The sequence below is a fragment of the Ceratotherium simum genome, chromosome X (genome assembly GCF_057802395.1).
Source record: "Ceratotherium simum simum isolate JZ-2026a chromosome X, ASM5780239v1, whole genome shotgun sequence".
Taxonomy (NCBI): Eukaryota; Metazoa; Chordata; class Mammalia; order Perissodactyla; family Rhinocerotidae; genus Ceratotherium; species Ceratotherium simum.
Window position 1 is genome coordinate 62,562,373 of NC_141940.1, and position 14,233 is coordinate 62,576,605.

Consider the following 14,233-nt stretch of genomic DNA (forward strand, 5'->3'; position numbering starts at 1 on the left):
TATTATCAACAACTCTCTCCGTTGTATCCTCTCCTCTCCTTACAGATTTGGGATAGGGGGTGTGTAGATGGGTAGGCATCTCTCCGCCTCCTCCTCCCAGCTTTCTCTCCGTTTTCTAGGTAATTAAAAAACCATCAGCTCAATGAAGGAATAATAATAATAGCAATAATAATGTGGAGTGGTCGATTAGATACAAATTATCTCACAAATATTGTGTACAGCTTGTAGTAAAACACCGCAGACATTTAGAAACGCTATAGAAGTTTTAAAAAATGCAAAACTAGTCTATTGTAAAACAGATTTCACCTGAAATACAGCTGCTATAACCAAGGCGCTGAAAGGTTATTCAGAGGCACACATCTGTCTTCCCACCCCCTCCCCACCCCGCCCCCACGTCACCCCACTCTGCTCTTCCTAGAGAGGAGCAACCAAACAAACCTTACTCAAAGTAAACAATATGTATTGATCAGCTGAAAAGGTTGGAGGGAACTGTTGCCCAGGGCGGCAGGGGATATGAGGTCCCCCTCTGGACTGTTTAATGCAAGTGTGTATCAGCGTTGAAAAGCCTAAATGTGTATGTGAGTATGTGTTTCCTTTCTTAATGTTAGAAGCCCCTGTTAAAAAAAAAAAAAAAAAGAAGAAGAAGAAAAACAAAAGAAAGGAAGGAAGGAAGAAAGAAAGGACAAAAGGAAGAAAGAAAAGAAAGGAAGAAAGAGAAAAATATAAAGCTTATAGAGAGAGCTAGAGAGATACAAAAATAAAGCTGCAGTGAAAGGAAGAGAGTGGGAGAGAAAAAGAAATCCGCACTGCTCCCAGTGCGGCCGCCGGCTTCCTTGCTTCCTGCAGTCAGAGATCGTGGCAGGACGTGTCTGTTTTCACAGCGTGCGAATAAACCTCATGAGGTTGCTGATCCCCTGGTGGAGTCATTCTTTTCTCTTTCTGTCTTCGATTACAGAACCAGACACGTACCACTTCTTTCTCCAACTGGAGGCTGTCTGCCAGCGAGGAAATCTCTTGTGCGGCAGGCTTGGGACACTTGAGGAAATGCGTCTCCAGTACGCCCTTGACACTCACCTCGATGGAGGTTCGCTTCTTGCGCTTGCGGCCCTGCGCGGCGATCTTGTCAATACTGGTCGGGCTCCCTGTGGACGAATCAGCCTCCTCCAGCCACTTGTTCAGCAGCGGCTTCAGCTTGCACATGTTCTTGAAGCTCAGTTGCAAGGCCTCGAACCTGCAGATGGTGGTCTGCGAGAACACATTGCCGTAGAGTGTGCCCAGCGCCAGCCCCACGTCGGCCTGCGTGAAGCCCAACTTGATTCTTCTTTGTTTGAACTGTTTGGCGAACTGTTCCAACTCATCCGACGTTGGTGTCTCCTCGTCCGAGTGGTCCTGGCAGTGGTGTGACCCTAGGTCGCCGTGGTCTGGGGGCTCCCGGAGCACTGGGTGTAGGCTCTGTGCGGAGGCGGAGGCCGGCGGTGGGGTGAGGCCTCCGTGCTCCAGCATGCCGCTCACCGTGAAGCCCGGCTGCGAGTACACGTTAAGGGGCTGGCCGCTCGAGGTGATGGACGGGTTCGGAGCCGGGCTCGCTCCCCAGGCATTCGGGTGGTTAGTATGCGGAGAGTGGTGGGCGACGTGCGGCGAGCGGTGATGGATGATCGCTCCCAGCTGTAGGTCTTCGCGCCCAGGCTTCACGTCCTGCTGGTCCAGGGGGCTGGTGGCCAGTGTGGAGGACCACGGGCCTCCGTCGCTCAGACTGGTCACCCAGTGATGCCCGAGGGGATGCCCATTGCTAGGAACTCCTTGCAAGTAATCACTTTGGAGAAGTTTCTGAGGATTTCGGAAAGGACTCCCCTGCTGCATGCCTGCAGAGTCCGCATGGACCAGGGAGCTGGAACTGAGAATGCTGTAGGGATTCGAGGCAGCTGTGGCCATGGTCGGTGAGGATCCTACTAGTTATAATGTGGCAAAGGGAGCAGCTTCAGCCTTTGACATCTATGGTGCGGGGGAGCCAAAGCCGAGCTAGTTACCGGCACTAGCCGCGGCCAATCGCAGTGCGTCTCGTCCTGGCCAGCCGCGGGCTCGGCCAATGGCGGCGCGGCAGGCCGGGCTAGCTTTCCAAATTAGGCTAACGAAGCTTGAGAGTTTCAGTGAGACCCAAGCAGGAAGTGAATCAATCTTTCGACTCCATTGGTTGCCTCGCGCTGAGTGGCGGCAGTTTATTTGGTTAACCCTTTCCCCCTCCCCCCCCAACCTCCGACTTCCCGAGTGTTTGTAGTGGAGGGGGAAGGTTGAGAGGGATGTGTGTTTGTGTGTGTATTTGGGGGGGATGGGGGTGAGGCGGAAAACTGGTTTTAAAACTCCTTTTATATTATTTAGATTAACTTAAGAAAAAAATTAAAAAATATAACCAGTTTAAATGTCATATAGATCTTAGTGGATAGGGATTTTTCTGAGATTCATTTGGCGTTCTTTGATAGGACCCTAAATCTATAAGACTGAAACCCATAATTCCAATAAGAGCTATTTCGATTTGTTTTATTTATTTCATTTGATCATTTATAAGAAACTCGATACCAAGGTCAAAAACCATCTAAGAAAGAGATGCCCAGTTTCATCTGAAAAATTTGATTTAGGGCATGAAAAACTGGAATATTCTGGGAAAGTAAAATCTAATGTGATACTGGCAAAATTCAGTTATTTTGAAGTTTGTCTCCAAATCCAGCTGGTCAATTGGAAGACTTGCTTTTTATTACTGCTCCATGTCAGCTCCCACCAGCAGTCCCACAACTTCTGTCGGAGGCAACTCTTGCTGAAGCGGGCAGCCCTCCCTCACACTCAACCCAGATGCTCAGTGGACCTACTCCCAAAAGGTACACAGGAGAACATTCACGAATACCGCGCACGATGCTGCCCCTAAGAAAATTGTTTTTAACACGCACTTCTTCCCCCACCCCCATCCCGGACTAGTTGAAGTAAATGGGACTCATTTAGTGTGCCCTGGAAATTCAGAGAGAGAGATGGTGGGCTGTTTGGTATTAAGCACCCCCCCATCCCCATCAAGCTTGAATTTGCTTTCAGCTTGGGAAGATAGGACTGTTTTTACAATTTGGTTAGAGGAAAAGAGAGGAAAGACTTGTACTCCTAAGCTTTTACAAGTTAGGGTAGGACAAGTTTGTGTGCTCCACAGCCCCACGTAAGAGCGTTGCTTGTAAGCAGAGTGGGATGAAATGCAAGGATTTTAGATTTTCTCTAGCTGAGAAAAGGCAACGCTGGATACTCAGCACAATCTCTGAAGTTAAAAAATGACCTTTCATTGCATAATTTTGGAGGTAGCCTAGCTGCATAATTATGTTTGCATTTACAGAAGACGGCATCAGAGTTCCCTTATTGGTTTGAAATTCCATTAAATATATTGCAAGAGCTCCTAGGTTAAGCTTGATTTAAATTTGCATACATTTTCATATATTTAGCAGAAATAAAAGAAGGCTTGCAGCAACCAGAAAGTCATTAAGGCATTAGTTTCTCTAAGAAGACAGATCTGAAGAAAATGCAAGAAAATGAGAAAAAAGTAAAAACAAGGTGAGCTTATTCTGCCATTCCTTTATATAGCTAAAGAACATCTATTTCCTGTGAAATGAGTAATGTCTTATAAGAGGGCAGAGGAATAGGAGCTCATATTTGTAAATGTAGACTGTGTCTATTAGGCAGGAAAACCTGGCATCTGTTGAGATCTATTTTTCTTTCCTTCTCTCAAAGAAAAAAAGGATAAACACTTAGTAATTATTGTCGGAGAGGATCATTTGCCGTCTTCCCGTCTCCTCCCTCTCCCTTATTGAAATTGTGGTTTTATTTGCCAGTGCCCTATTGTAAAGGTTTATCTGCTTTTAACTTAGAAATTGATTTTTCCTTTCTCTCTCTCTCTCCTCTTCTCTTTCTGCGGAGGAACGTCATTTCTTTACTGCCAACTGTGTGTATTTTCCTTTGCAAAAATACAGTCTCATTTATGACTGAACTTTTGCTTCCTGAAGAAAAAAGAACTTGTTAAAATCAAACAAAAATAAAAGTTTTCAGGTGCTCTGTTAAACTGCCTGTTCAAGGATCCATTTGCCAGTCTGTGTCGGGTCAGTTTAGAGCTCAGAGGGAAACATGTTGAAGAGACCATATGAGCAAAAAGATCACGATCATTGCCATGTTGTTGTTGGTGGTGGGTTCCCCACCCCCACTATCGCAGCTGCGTTTGTGTGAAAGAGTTGCTAATCTTAGTCTGGCCATTCAGGGCGTTAAGGCAATTATCAATTGATAAGGCTTTTGCATTGAAGAAGAAGAGGGTCCTTTTCCGATTCTGACTTGCCTGGGTTCTTACAATCAACCTTCCTCTTGCCCATGGCCTCTGCTCTGGGCAGCCGGTTTTGCCAGCCACAAAAGTGGTTCAGACCATTTGCCCCGAGGCTTGGGGGGAGGGAGGGCGGAGAGTATCCAGGAGGGGGCATCTGCATCCAGCGACAGGTTTTTCACACCCTTGTTTTGCAGTCTTTTAAAGTAAGAATAGCTTCTGACAGGAGCAAAAACTGACGTAGTCATCGTTCCTTTCTTTCTTTTTTCTTTCTTTCTCTCTCTCTTTCTTTCTTTCTTTCTCTCCTTGTTTCTTTCTTTCTTTCTCATCTTTCTCTCTTTCTCTTTCTTTCTTTTCTTTCGTGTTAAAAATTAGTTCCCATGAATATAGATACCACCTATTGAATTCAGGTGCAATCACATCCTCTATCAGCTAGAAGATAGAATCTTCTCTTCCACGTAAGGTGTTTTGTTTTTTGATGAAAATATCTACATATAGTCAAATCTTCTTGCTGTTCTAACTAATCTACTGGAGAGGTTTCCTTCACCCTCTCCTGTCAGTCTAACTTCCCAAGTGTAACAGATGCCGCTCTCAAGCGCTCCTTTCTGCGGCTTCTCTTTATTCAGCCTCGCATATTTCTCCCCATGATCTGGGTTTCCATAGAGAGAGGAATAAAAGGGGGGACCACGGTCACAAATCCCCTACCCCATGCAAAATAAAAGAGCCTCATTCAATAGAGGACCCCGTCTGGACATGGGAGAAAAATAAGTCCATGCGAAGCTACTGTTGCAAAGAGCTGGTAACTTATTTTTCATAGACAGCATTTTGCCTTAAACTCAAAGTTGCCACTGGTAAACTTGCTCTCTTGGGTAGCTGGGCTAAATACACAGCTTGGTGTTCTCCTGGCCGTGATCAGAAGTCCACTGTTAGGTCCTCAGATCTGATTTACCCCACCCCCTCTAGAGCTATGGTTTGAATATAGTAATAGCTGTCGAACCCTACCAGGCTGGAGCAGCTAAAAGTCGCTCTGGAGAAGAGCCCGACTTAGAAGTGGACAAACTGTAATTTTAGCGAGTCCACACATCTGTCTCTAGCAAGGCAGGACAGGTTTCGGTTCCCATGCCAGGCCAGCACACAGCACCAACTTCATTCCTCCTTGGGTCGCCTTTACACCCCAATTCACCACCCCACGCTAGCGGTCACTTTGCTTGGTTTCTAAGAGGGTAATTCATTTAATTTCTAAAAGCAAGTCAGATTGGTTTGATTTACTTGTATGTTCATTTGTTTGTTTGTAACCTGGTGGTTCACAGTGGCTTTCCTCCCTCACAAGATTTAAAGATACTAGCAACTCCTGAGTGTCTTCGCAGACACTCCCCCCACCCCCCCACCCCCGCCCCTTTCCAAGCAAGGAAGGATTCACAAAAGAAATTAAGCAGATTGATGTGGTTCAGGTCGCGCGCCTGTGGAAGCACGCGAGCATGGTTGCAGCTGGCAGCCTGTGCCCAGGCACGTTCAGAAAGCACCCCAGCCATAGGGATTATGCCTCTTGCAAATTTCATATCTGAGTGTAGATTATGAAGCGTTCTCATTATCCTTACAATTTGGATGAAGGGGAGGCGGTCTGGGGCTGAGGCTGGTGGGGGTTGGGGAAGGGGTCAGGAAAGAAGCCTATAAGGCCAGATTTGAATGTGCATAATACAGAATGAAGCTCCAGACGGTAGGACATGGCACAAAGGCGTGACCTTGAGATCGAAAACTTCACCTTCAACACAAGTTCACTTTGGAAACAGGACGAGTTAGATTGGGCTTGGTAGGGGCAAGTACAAATTTTCTTTTTATAACCGGGGAACTCATAAGGGAAGGGAAACAATTGAACAGCTTCTGAAAACAGCAGAGTAAGAAGCCTTTTTCCTTGTGTCTGTACATTGAGCTCATGAAACATTTTCAGTGTGAGACACAGCCACCCTTTAGAGCACCAGCCCACTGTAGTTCCTCTTATAGTAGTAGTTGTTCTTCTTTCTCCTCCTTCTTCTATTCCTCCTCCTCCTCTTCTTCTTCTTGACAAACTGCATACATACATAAGGAGCTCTTAATATTCTAGGGGAGAATTTTAAAAAAAATTAGACGGCATTAGCAGACATTAGCCAATACCGATTCAAGCTCAATTAGCTCATTTTTAAAGATCTCTGTTGGCTTTCCTTGAACCTGAGGAAAAGAATCTTTAGAGCAAAACGGAGAGGGAGGGGGAGGAGTGATAGCATACAATGAATGCCGCAGCAGACACAGGGTAATTTAAAAAATAAAATATTCATCATGAAAAATTTAATACAAATACCCCAATCTTCAAAAACACTATTCATTTGCTAGCAAAATCGAGTCAATGGGGAAGTGCTGAGGCATTGTGTTGCTGGGGCCGCCTCCGACAGGATGGTTAGAGGATAGACTGGGACAATAGACAACCTCACCGCGGAGGGAAAAGATGTTGGCTCCCACCGCTGCGTTGGCAAGGTCGCATTGATCCAGTCTGTTTCTCTTCTGAGGTCACTTTTTTCCTTGCCATTGGCATTGTCAGTGAGTGAACCCTGATATTACAGGGTCCCAGGGAAAGAACTCAACGGAGAGAGAGCTGTCGTACACTACTCTTCGTGGCTATCATTTCTCTGGCACCAGGATTTGGGGTGTCTAGGAATCATGTGCGCATTTGCCGGTCGATTATTTTGCACTGCAGATAGAGCCTAGTTTCGAGGAATCCAGTTGACCGTTTTACAAAATACAAACCCCATGTGGTATTATGTATCTTTTTTGTTTTTAATGGAGTAGCAGAACGTTTTCAAATTTAAACCGCAGTGGTGATTTTTATTTTTATTTTGACTTTTTTCTTAAAGTCAAAAATGGTGGGAGAATTTAAAGACACAAGAAAAAATAGTTCCAGCTGCATGATCGATCAGAGAGGCGCGTAGAGATGATCTATTACTTTAAACTCTGCGGATCGGTATTGGAGGCATCGATAAGTCATCTAGCTGAACATTACACGCTTTTTATAAGTCACTTTCGTAGTTAATAGAGCAGCCCCAAATTGCAATTCACCTCCTTCTTCACGGACGGATTAAGGTTTTAACATGTAAATTTGTAAGAACGCTTGGGCTTCATTCATAACAGAGATCATGTTTTCCCTGCACTCACGGCGTTCTCCTCCCCTCCCTTTCTTAGTAAATAGTATTTATCTGAAATGGCTAGCATTCTGCGTCCACATGTGGTGATGGGACAACGGAAAACTTGATTACAGATCGAAATATAAGCTTCTTCTAGGAAAAGACTTTTAGTAAGTAATCTCCTGAGTGTTCGGGGCTCACGTTACTATTGCTCGTCCCCACAGTGGACAAGAATCTCTATCACATTTGAAAATGAGCAAGCGACCAAATTTAACCTCCTATCATTATTCAGAAATTTCGATTATTTTTTCCTAGAGGTACTGGGATAGGGAAGGGGGCTGAGGATGGTGATATATATATATATATACTGGGAGAGAGAGAGGGAGGGAGGGAGGGAGGGAGGGAGGGAGCGAGGGGAGAAAGAGAAGAAGTGTTTGAGGAAAAGTCCACTTTGCAAGGACATTTTGGGAACCCGTTTTTTACAAGAATATTAGTGCTTCCTCTGTTGTAATTGTGTTAGTTCTTAGGGGAGGGGTGTTTGTTTCCTGAGTGCTTGTAAAATCTCCATCTCCTGTAAGTTTTCTTTGGGCCAGCATCTTTTACACTTTGCCTCACTATCGATTGGGGAAATCAATTTGGCTCCCCTGCGCATAGATCAGATTTACCTGATCTGGTATTTCGGTTTCCAGCTGCCTGTGGATACATGCTGTTGCGTGCACGCGCGCGTGCGCGCGTGTGTGTATGTGTGTGTGTGCGCATTTTATATCCAAGAACTTTTTGAGGTACAAATGCTTAGACAGCTAGCAAAAGAACCCAATCCCTCACCAGGTATTTCCCTTTGGTGGGTCAGTTCCCCTGGCTACTACTCCGCGGCTAGCCCGCTCTCAATTCTGGGGTTGCCATGAACTCGAGTCTGCTTGCTCCAAACTGCAGAGAGAGAGCCGGAGAGAATCAAGGAGCTGCCCCAAAGCCTCGGGCACCGCGCATGGCCTCCGCGGGAGGGGCCGCGATCTGGGCAGCAACAGGATTCCTCTCCTCCTGGGTAGCCTGGCTAAGATGCTTGGATGAAGCCTAGAGGCTGGACCTGACCTTAGCCTCCAAAATACATCCTGAATAGAAGTGATTAGGCCAGGACTGGGGTGGAGACTTTAAATTGAGAGATCTTGTCTTAAGATAATTCCGTGGATGACAATTCTTTGGGCCAAATGGGTCCTATTCCTACAACTGGGTAGCCGGCCAAAGGGGCTTATTTTGCCAGCCTCCTGGCCCTTACTGCCCTGCCCTCCCCAGACTTTCCTTCTCTATTTGGGGCAGGATCCCTAGGATGGAGGCAAGGCTGAATTCCTTCCCGTTCCCCATTGGAAGTGGAGGGAGGGTGGGGCAAGGATGGCACCAAGGCAGCTCTGTAGGCCTAGGGGCCTGCCAGCAAGTAGTCTCTGGGCCTGGCCAGCGTGGGTGAGCATCCTTGTGCCCGGGCAGCCTTTGCCCCTCGCCTGGTGGGCCCCTTGAACATTCCCAAGCACAGTGTCCCCAATCTAGGCCTGCACAAAGGTAAAATGCTCAAGGTAACCCTTTCTCCGGAGGCAAGGCCCAGCTCTTTCATTGCCAAATGCTGTATGTTATCACAGTTTTGCCAAAGTGACACCCTCTTTTGGGGGATGTGTTTAGGAGAGCATCACCCCCATGCCTCTTCTTGTGTGTGTGTGTGTGTGTTGGGGGTGATAGTTACCCTAAAATATTTTATCCAGGCACTAAGATGTTAACACAGATCACACTGAGGACAGCGGGATTTAAACTCTCCTAATCCTCCTTAAAAAGAAGAAATTTCCTGGTTTTTAACAATTGATAGGACAAGAGAGACCTTAGGCTTCTAAGGAAACACATTTAAGGCAATCTAAACATCAACACTAGAATCTCTTTTGTACATCCTAAATATTTCTTTTAACTTACTCAAATGATAGTGAGAATGAGGCTTTCTCCTTTCCTCCACCTAACCTCTTCTTACGACTTCTACTTTTGGAGAGAGACTGGGGTTCTTGTTTGCAGTTAAACTATAATTCAATCACATCTGCTCTCATCTTTACCTTTAAACACAACATTTCCCCAGGCGCTTGATGTAAACATTAGATATGCCCTCCTTAAACAAATGGATCATACACACCTTCGTGTGTATGTGTATGTGTGTGTGCCTGAGAGAAAGAGAGGGAGAGAGTTTACATGGCTAAACTTTTGCATATTGAAGACCAAACCTATTTGAGTGTAAATTCCCTTCAAAAATGATCTGAACTCTGAGCATGGTGCTCAGCTCTGCAGAAGCTGAGTCGGAGAGCAGTGGAAGTTTGGTTTTCTTTTAACAGCTAGTTGACAGCTTTGAAAAGAACTGAGGTTTGTCCTAGACAATCACCCACATTAGTGATGGAGAGAAGCATTTGAGTCCTATCCCCTTTCCCTACCCCTCAAAGTAGAACTGCATTTTCAAACATATTCTGTATGTTTTTAGTATTATTGAAGAGTCTGCAAAGTATTCTAAAGAGGAGGAAAATAAGTCACAACATACAAATAGAAACACTTTTGGAAAGATAAAATATGTTTTTATTTCTGAGATTTTACTACAAAAAAATGGAAAAAGAAGACCAAGCTTTCTGAAAACACTTCTAGTGAGATGACGACTTGTCTTATAAATATATTTACTCTTCTCTTTTCATGTCTTTAGAGCAAGTCTCACCCCAGACAATTGGATTTAAAACTCTATTTAATAATCCATCCTACCATATTTTAAAAGATGTGATATCTGTACATGCTATGAAAGGAAACCAGAATATAGTTATTGGAAGGTGTGGAGGATGTAGGGGAACAATACAATGAAATTTAGAGTAAAAAGAAGGGCAGTTAACTTTTACTAGTCTTTAAGCATTTTTCATAAACTTTTACAATACCTATTTGGAATTAAAAATCATCTCTGCCGTGTAAAACGTATTGGAGAGCATTGTGTCTTCATGGGATGATGCTTACTTTTGGAGGTGATTGTTTAAAGTAAATAATGATCATGAAGTAAGCTAGCTCAGATGAATAATGCAGGTTTGTTAAGAAAGATATGTTAAAGTGTTCCTAGCTTACATACTTATAGCTGGACACTCTGTTTTTAGATGTGTTGGAGTATTTCTGATTTGATGGATCTGCAAACTGCTTTGAAATAACTAGTAGTGTATAAGTAGATTGCAAGTAAACCTGGTGAATTGAGATGATTCTCTATCAGTTTAATTTATGTTTTATAGTTAGTTTAGCATTCTGATTTGATTGCCTTAGTAATGTGAATTGCCTACAGCTGCTGATGATACAGCTTTAATTCTGTTTTAAAGGTCATGTAAACATGTGCCTGTAGCATAAGGAATGCAAATTCAATTCCCTTTTAATGTTTCCTCACATTCACTTCACAGCCTTCACCTAGAAAATTAGAGGGATTTAATATAAAACTATTTTAATGTTATGCTTTCATTAAAATCCTTTTTCAATGTTTTACTTTTCCTTTTGCAGGGTAAAGAAGTCTTCCTCCGCTTTGCAGTGCATAGCTCATGCAACATACATCACTCATACTGGAGGCAGAAAAACATTTCTAAGATCTATTTCCTTTTCCAGTGCTTTTTACTAATAAAGAGCTGAGAACTTCATTTCAGTCTCCCTGTAGTTGCAGGTAAAAGGACACAAAACAAGCAGGATAATCTAACCATATTTTAGATTGCAGTGGAGAGAGTTAGAATGTTGTGCATGTGTGTAAGAGCTTCTAGTCACAAGCAATTTTACAATATGAACACGATTGAAAATGAACTGTGGAAAGCATATATCAAGAAGAAAAAATTATTTAAAATAAAGTTGACGTAGAGAAGAATGCTTTAGTTATTCCAAATTAATACAAACATACAAATTATGGCTTCAAGGTTCTGTGACTTAAATGTTGGTTGTTATGCAGAGAGTTTTTACATGACTTTTTAAAATATATTAAGACCTTAAGATTAATGCAAGATTATGCCGCTAGATTACACTAAAACTTTTTAAAATGTGCTTTAAGAAATTGAATAAATCTTTACAAAATATGTGGTTGTTAGAGGAAGAGACAGTCATATGAGGGTGATGGAAGTGGGGATGTAAACATACAGGTTGAAATAAAGTGGAAAGCTTAACCTAATGCTTGTGGTGATGCCATTGTGTTGTTTTAGTTTATATTTCTGTTGTTCTTATATCTCTAAGCTAAAACCTGTTCGCACTGAAACTTAGCTGGAAATAATGTTTTCAAATATCATTCTCCTTAAATTGGATTGGTCAAGTGATGGGAGTATTAAAAAATATAAATAGAAAACATATATAGATAAACTGACTTCTTATCATATTGTTAATATAACAAAAATAAAAATAAAATCCCACGTAAATGAAGCCTGAACATGATCAGTCTCAAATATAGTTTCATTTGGTGTTGAGGAACAATAATTCAAAAGCTCGGACTGTGACTTCAAAAGATAACTGCAGTTGCAGTGTAGGAAATGTGTTTTGTTCTGTGTTTGTGTTTTAAATTTGTGTTACCTATAACATGTGAATAATCATGAATGACCATAGAGGAAAAGAGCTATTGCCATGAAAATCTTAGGTGCTGATCTAAGTGGTTGATTTTTAAAAATTTTGCCTCTGATTTGCTACCTACACTTTTCAAGCACTTCTTTTCTCTCCTTATTTTTAGTAGCATGGAACTCGACATGCAAAGTTTATACTTGAAGCCTGAAAAATACGCTACATTTTCATTAACACTTTGGACTCTAGCAAATAATAATGTAGAGATACCTGATTGGTGATAAATCAGTATGAAAGTAGATTCTGCTTTCTATGATTTGGCCCTCCTGCCTTATGTCAGTATAAGTTAGAATTGAAATTGAAGGGAGATGGATTTGTTTTTTGTTGTTATTTTTACATAACCTTACTGTTGATGTACATATGTTCTTAGAATGAAAACCACAACTTGGAAAGCTGTGTTACACACAAATTGTAAACAAATCCCAATGTGTTTTCCCTTTGATAGAAGACCGTTAGTTACATAACTATTTTCTTGCTTAAGGAAATTTACATTGTATAATTATGCAAGCCCTGCATTTTTTGGAATTTGCGTTTTGAGCAATAGATTCTAATCAGCAAATGTCTAAGTTTTCATGCTGACTTAAAAGTTTAAGGACTCTGCTCACAAAAGTGCCCCTTTAAATAGAAATGAACAGTAAATAAAATAGGACTCCAAAACCAGATCACTGCGTTAAGGTCTTTGTATTGTATCTGAGCTGAATGATCATCAGTCACTCATTTGGTTGTGTGCATTTGATGTCACCTTAGTCAGATAACACTGCATCCCCAGGTGTCAGTTTCAATGTAGGTACACGTTTTCTTTTGATGGTGTTTTCAGTGCCATTTTCCTGTCAAAAAGATACAGAGATATGTCTCACAGTTGTAAATTAGCTATTTCATGACTGCATGCTTTTGCACCAGAAGAGAGAATCTTGTTCATGTGTGAGTAGCAGGTATCTCAGGAAAGTGCTTTGCCTGGAGTAACTGGACTAAAAATAGCATTTAAAAATGAAAAAAAGAAACAAACCTCAGCATTTACATCTAATCCAGGCATGCTTTCCACTTGCTAGACAATTAATGGCTATGCTTCTTTAAATTGCGTGCAGATACACACACATCCTGGAAACAAACCAGGGTGCTTTTGAATGCAGTTAAAACTACCATCATTTTTTTCAGGTTTCTTTCAACCGCAGCCTATTTCCACAATTTTCTAATAGTCTATAGCTTCCCCCACTGAGCAATGGCACTTTATACTTGTGTTAGATGGAAATTCTTTGTCATACCTATTCAGAGAAAGTTTACACATTTACTTAAAATCAACTTCATTAAACAACTGAGAAAAACACAATGTGCTTGAAACAATGAAGCACATTGACATTTCCTAATAATGTATGTTCTTGTATGTTCTACTACGTGTTTTTTCTTCGTTATCTTCTTATATCTGAAGTTCTATTCCCACCCCCTTCCCTCCACCCCATGTATTTGATCATTTCTCTAAGTCCCTTGGCTGAACCAATCTCTTTTCATGCAGAGGATAAAAAGAGAAGAACTTCAAAGTAGGTTCAGGTAATTAACAGCTGAGGGGAATATAATCTAAACCATAGGCCCTGCTTTGCACCCAGGCTGGCTCTCTGAGCCAGCCGGCAAGGGAATGCCTATTCCCTATAGCATCTAAATCTGCTTCCTCTGAACAGCACTGCCAGGCCTCCAGTTATCACATCTGCATTTCAAACACCATGGCTCTGGCATTAATTATTAATTAGCCTACAGTCACCCTAGAGGATTCAAGTTCCAGTCTGCACATACTTATTCATTGACCTCTATCTTAGTTTTTGTTGGGGGAAAAACTCAGTAGAATGCTTAATAATTTCCTTTCTCTCAGACCTTCTGTTCTAGTTTCATGGAGGGGAAACAGTATATTTTCCAAGTGGGAATAATCATACAGTGGCCCAAAATTTGTTTACAGTAAAATGCTTTGTCAAATGTTGAGGGGCATACAAAGGAGTGAAATGATTTATAGACAGCATTGAGTGTTGAAATGTACTTTTTAATATTCAACACATTGACTGTCTGTAGTTTCCCCAAATTGAGAAATATGGTCATGGGACAAAGCCAAATATTCTTTAGTTCTTAGTAAGAACAACTGCGG

General features: G+C 42.3%; 1 protein-coding gene across 1 annotated transcript; it reads right to left on the reverse strand.

Annotated features, from left to right (window-relative positions):
• Positions 1-393: 393 nt before the first annotated feature.
• On the reverse strand, positions 394-1,977 carry POU3F4 (POU class 3 homeobox 4). Its single transcript, XM_004436758.3, has one exon. It carries the CDS (start codon positions 1,930-1,932, stop codon positions 847-849), a length of 1,086 nt encoding a protein of 361 aa, XP_004436815.1. The 5' UTR covers positions 1,933-1,977; the 3' UTR covers positions 394-846.
• Between the last annotated feature and the right edge of the window lie 12,256 nt (positions 1,978-14,233).

What these genes read in the sequence shown, in the direction of transcription:
- POU3F4 (XM_004436758.3), bottom strand. Translation starts at nt 1,932, where the DNA reads ATGGCCACAGCTGCCTCGAATCCCTACAGCATTCTCAGTTCCAGCTCC.